The 5564-nt window shown below is 36.1% G+C and overlaps 1 protein-coding gene across 1 annotated transcript; it reads left to right on the top strand.

Annotated features, from left to right (window-relative positions):
- The first annotated feature begins 3818 nt into the window (after positions 1-3818).
- LOC128244198 (tripartite motif-containing protein 45-like) lies at positions 3819-4748 on the top strand. The gene has a single exon (XM_052962214.1). It carries the CDS (start codon positions 3819-3821, stop codon positions 4746-4748), a length of 930 nt encoding a protein of 309 aa, XP_052818174.1.
- Positions 4749-5564: the final 816 nt, after the last annotated feature.

The following is a 5564-nucleotide window of genomic DNA, read 5'->3' as shown; positions in this document are numbered from 1 at the left end:
ATTCTCACATCAATTACGAAGTTTTGAGGTCATGATGTTATACACATTCTCACATCAATTACGAAGTTATGAGGTCATGATGTGATATACATTTTTCCAATGAGCTGCTTACAGGTAATACATTCATTGCATAAGTTCAACTGCATGCATTTGTCTCCTACCAATTACGAAGCCATTTGCCAGATGATGAAATCCAACTTCTATCTTTTTGTGTCATATGTAAAGGCGATATATAGGTAGTCAGTGGCAGAGTCGTCAAAATCGTGTGCAGACAAGTATTTATTATCCAATCACGAGGCAACTCGGTCACAGTGTTTGTTTGTGGGCTTCATGTTTCGGTGAAGTTTGATCGTGGGGTTATTCGCCCCAGTATATCCAGAACTATGCCCGTTTTACATTAAAAAAATAGGTTTATATATTTTGCAGGCAGTTCCTTGCAAGTTTTTACTACCAAATAATGATGAAACAGCATGTATACGTCCAAGGTCAAAGTTACATATATATGTACATATATATGTACTTGAAAGTCGAACTAGTCTGGATTGAAGGAAAATAAACACCGGTTGAATGATAAATGGGCATTTATTAAAATGCCATAAATGTTGATAAGTTACTAAGAAGGTATTTTAGAAAAGTTTTCCGAAAAAAACATATCAGCATTTGTGGGCAAGTCTCCGTCCTGTTCCATCTTGGAGTGAATCATGTCAGTAACTCCAGAGTTATACTCCATTAACATTAAAAAATAAGGTTTATAATATTCTGCAGGCAGTTCATTCAGATTTTACTATCAAATAATGATGATACTCGCTTGGTAACCTTTTTGTTCCGGTACGAACTCGAAAAAAGTACACACGAGAGAAGCCTAAAGAAAGTAGAGCCGGTGTTGTTAGTTTTGGGAAAAATACTACTCACAAGGTTGAACATGGCAACGCACATGTTGATATCGGCTAAAAAAGATTTATACCGCCGCAGACAAAAAGACAAGAAAACATTAAAGTGAAAATGCTGTGGTAAAAAAGTCCGCCAATGCAAAACTTAAGAACCTTCGTTGTTTATACCCAATTGTAATATCATATGTTGTAGCAATTCACCTTCAATGATTACTTAAAGTGGAAGAATAAAACACGATTATGCAATGAAAATAACAGAAAGAAATATGGAAGTGAAATTATAATGGCATAGAACTGCCGTAAGACCTGTTAACGTTCGCGAATTATTTCGTGTTAACCACTTCATTTTCGCGATAATTATTTAGCTACCTATTTGTATCTTGTAAATATTCGCGAAACCTTTTCGGTAAGATACATGTCATTAGACTAAAAACTGGATTGAAAGTGCCTAGAACTGCCAACTGTTACCGTTTTTCAGCTGTACAATATTAACAGGTTAACTAGTTATGGTTTGCGAATTTCACTTTACAAGTAACATTATAACTGGTTAACTAGATAAGATTTGAGTTACCACCTATCTTTAGATGCATTTTTGACTTTAAGCAGTAACTGATTATCTAGTTATGATTTGCAAATTCCACTTAGTAAGAAACTTACTTACAGGTTAACTAGCTAAGATTCGTGTTACCAGTTACCTATAAATTCATTCCAGATCCAGGCGCTAACAGGTTAACTAGTTATGGTTTACGAATTTCACTTAATAAGTAACATAATAACTGGTTAACGTAATAAGATTCGTGTAACCACTTAGCTATAAATGCATTCCAGATCCAGGCGCTAACAGGTTAACTAGTTATGGTTTACGAATTTCACTTAATTAGTAACATAATAACTGGTTAACGTAATAAGATTCGTGTTACCACTTAGCTATAAATGCATTCCAGATCCAGGCGCTAACAGGTTAACTAGTTATGGTTTACGAATTTCACTTAATAAGTAACATAATAACTGGTTAACGTAATAAGATTCGTGTAACCACTTAGCTATAAATGCATTCCAGATCCAGGCGCTAACAGGTTTACTAGTTATGGTTTACGAATTTCACTTAATAAGTAACATAATAACTGGTTAACGTAATAAGATTCGTGTTACCACTTAGCTATAAATGCATTCCAGATCCAGGCGCTAACAGGTTAACTAGTTATGGTTTACGAATTTCACTTAATAAGTAACATAATAACTGGTTAACGTAATAAGATTCGTGTTACCACTTAGCTATAAATGCATTCCAGATCCAGGCGCTAACAGGTTAACTAGTTATGGTTTACGAATTTCACTTAATAAGTAACATAATACTGGTTAAGGTAATAAGATTCGTGTAACCACTTAGCTATAAATGCATTCCAGATCCAGGCGCTAACAGGTTAACTAGTTATGGTTTACGAATTTCACTTAATAAGTAACATAATAACTGGTTAACGTAATAAGATTCGTGTAACCACTTAGCTATAAATGCATTCCAGATCCAGGCGCTAACAGGTTAACTAGTTATGGTTTACGAATTTCACTTAATAAGTAACATAATAACTGGTTACGGTAATAAGATTCGTGTAACCACTTAGCTATAAATGCATTCCAAATCCAGGCGCTAACAGGTTAACTAGTTATGGTTTACGAATTTCACTTAATAAGTAACATAATAACTGGTTAACGTAATAAGATTCGTGTTACCACTTAGCTATAAATGCATTCCAGATCCAGGCGCTAACAGGTTAACTAGTTCTGGTTTACGAATTTCACTTAATAAGTAACAAAATAACTGGTTAACGTAATAAGATTCGTGTAACCACTCACCGTAAGTAAAATTCGCAAATCATAAGTAGATAACCAGTTGTATAAATACATTTATAGATAAGTGGTAACACGAATCACAAAACTAGATAACCTGTTAATGTTGAACAGCTAAAAAAAATGAAAAAAAATAGAACTAGCGGCGTATACATTTGAGTGTGTGCCATTGATGTAACAATTTAACGAGACTTACGCATGGCATTATGAACAGTCAGTGCGAGTCTTGATAAAGTTATTTGTTGCAGAAAGTAGAAAAAGTAATAAAAGTAAATTCAGTTATATTTTTGAAGCATTCCTTAAAATAACGTTATTGTTAGGAATCCAGGCACAGTCCTTCTATCAAAGAATTTCATTTATAAGGTTTGTCTGAGGTAATTCCGCTATGCTATTACTAGCTTTATATAAGTTGTCAAAACTGAATCTTTCTAAGAGCATTTATTATTTTCGAGACCAATGCATGATATTTCACTAAATACACTTACCTATATGATGTTTTTATGTTTCAGAAATGAATGTTAATGGTGTACACCATGCTGATGTATTAAAATAAAAAAATGTAATATCAGACAAAATAAAAATATAATGCAATTAAAGTTAACATTGGCCTTACCGAAACATCATTCTGTCCTTTCCTTGTTGTAACATTCTGTCCTTTCAAACGCAATCACCGAGTATTAGTGAAACAACATTAAGCAAAAAATTCTTTTGTATTTACATGATTAACATTATAATTTTAAGGGTCTATACTAAAATACTCTACACGTTAAATTTTGATTTATTAAGAAGCAGCTAATTCTTGTAACTTTTCATTTCTTAGTTTCATAGCATAGAAAACAAATTTTGCAGGATTGTTAACCTGTTTACGTTTAGCAATGATTTCAAGGATAATACTTTCGAGAAAAATACGAAGTTACAGGGAAATTATAGCAATCAAGGAGAAAGTATAATTTATTAAAGTTCACTTTGCCTCAATCAAACTTGTACCAATTGGAACTCTTCGTATAAGCCTTGTAAGTAACTAGGCAAGTTATAAATACAGATATAGTTGTCCTTATTTTGAGAGCTAACTACTTACAGATGGAGGTACCCGGAAAGAGACTAGACTATGACCCTGATAAGGGCTCCGCTGACACGACTGTCTACTGCCAACCGTGTGGAGAGGAAGGCAAACGCGCCGAAACCCAGGGATTATGTCAGACCTGCGAGGAGTACATGTGCGACCCATGTATAATAGCCCAAAAGAGATTCAAGGTGACCAGGAACCACATTATCTTGTCCCAAGATCGTATGCCATTCTTCTACCCGACCACCAAGCAGTCAGACATCGGCGTAACTCTATACTGTAGAGACCACCCAAAGGAGATGATCAAGTTTTACTGCCCGACCCACGGATACCTTGGCTGTGGTGATTGTGTCGTACTCGACCATCGCAGCTGTAAAGTCGATTACATCGTTGATGTTGCTAAAGAGTTTGTCATTGGAAATGAACTGAGAGAGCTAGAACCATCGATTAAAAGAGCTGAAGATCTTTTATCTGGGTTTATAAGTAATGCCAGGAAGGAAATGGATGAGGTAGAAAAACAGTCCAAAGACGAGATGGACAGATTGAGAAAGTTCCGGGCACAGATCAACACCTACCTGGACCGACGCGAGAAGGAGTTGCTCGGCAACATCCAGAAAATGAAGACCGATGATGAAAGGGTTCTGGCTGAATTGAAGACTGATTGTGAGTTGGCGAAATGCGGACTTGTGGCCACTAGGACAGAACTGACTTCCGGGGACGTCCCGGACAACCAGCGGTACGTGACGGCAAGGAGAGTCCAGAAGGAGCTACGGGCGATTCATGACAAGATGGAGATGATGGCTGGTAGGATGAAGTCCCGGAGGTATCGATTTGTTAAAGACGCGGACACGGAGGGGCTGCTGGGATCGAACATGGGCCTTGGAACACTGGACGTGGCGGGAGAGTTTGGTAGGAGTAGTATGCTTGATTATGGTTTGGTTTAATGTTTTATTACAAGCTTATTGATCTTCATCAAGTATCTACTGGTCAATTGGGTAAACCAGTCTAGGTTCAAGTACACTGTAAATAAATAAAACGCTCGTCTCTTTTTCCCCATTCGGTATAACTCGGCAATTATAACAGTAATTGACCTTGCTTAATACGTGCTTATTGCCTGTAGCACCATTGAGTACTAAGTTTCAGTTCGAAATATTATTTAAAAGACAACGTTCACCATTTTCATTGAAGTGATGCGTTTATATATCCAAATTTGCCCATGGGGTAAGTTTTGGACGCGTTTTTATGGCTATTGAGAAAATCGATATCTTTTGTAATGTTGAATCTTTACCTTCCCTACCAAAATAGAAATACGACTGGGGACAAATCAGTATTTGCATAAACTGACAGGGGGCAAGATTGTCCAACCTCCAGACATTGGATTTAGCGTTTATATGCACATATTTGCACCTGGGGTAAATCTGGCCACGGTGACAAAGTTGCTCCCGAGGTAAATCTCGTCACAAAACGTGGTTTAAAATAGCAAATTGTGCCTTAAGATCGTATTAAAAATAATACATGTTGGTACATTTAAAGATCAGCACTCATTTAACTCAATAAACAATCACCTTGACATTTGATTGATTTAACAGAGAAGATTTTAACAATTTAATATCATACGACTCATTACAACGTTATTACCATACATGCATTTGACATCATTAATTAAAAGTATAATTTTGTTGATAAAAACTAACCTATCGTTCACAATATATGAAATAAGTGTGCGTGTGTGCGTGTGTGTGTGTGCGTGTGTGCGTTGG

This window comes from Mya arenaria, chromosome 8, assembly GCF_026914265.1.
Source record: "Mya arenaria isolate MELC-2E11 chromosome 8, ASM2691426v1".
NCBI classification, from domain to species: Eukaryota; Metazoa; Mollusca; class Bivalvia; order Myida; family Myidae; genus Mya; species Mya arenaria.
This window is presented reverse-complemented; position numbering and strand designations above follow the sequence as displayed.

What these genes read in the sequence shown, in the direction of transcription:
- LOC128244198 (XM_052962214.1), top strand. Translation starts at nt 3,819, where the DNA reads ATGGAGGTACCCGGAAAGAGACTAGACTATGACCCTGATAAGGGCTCC.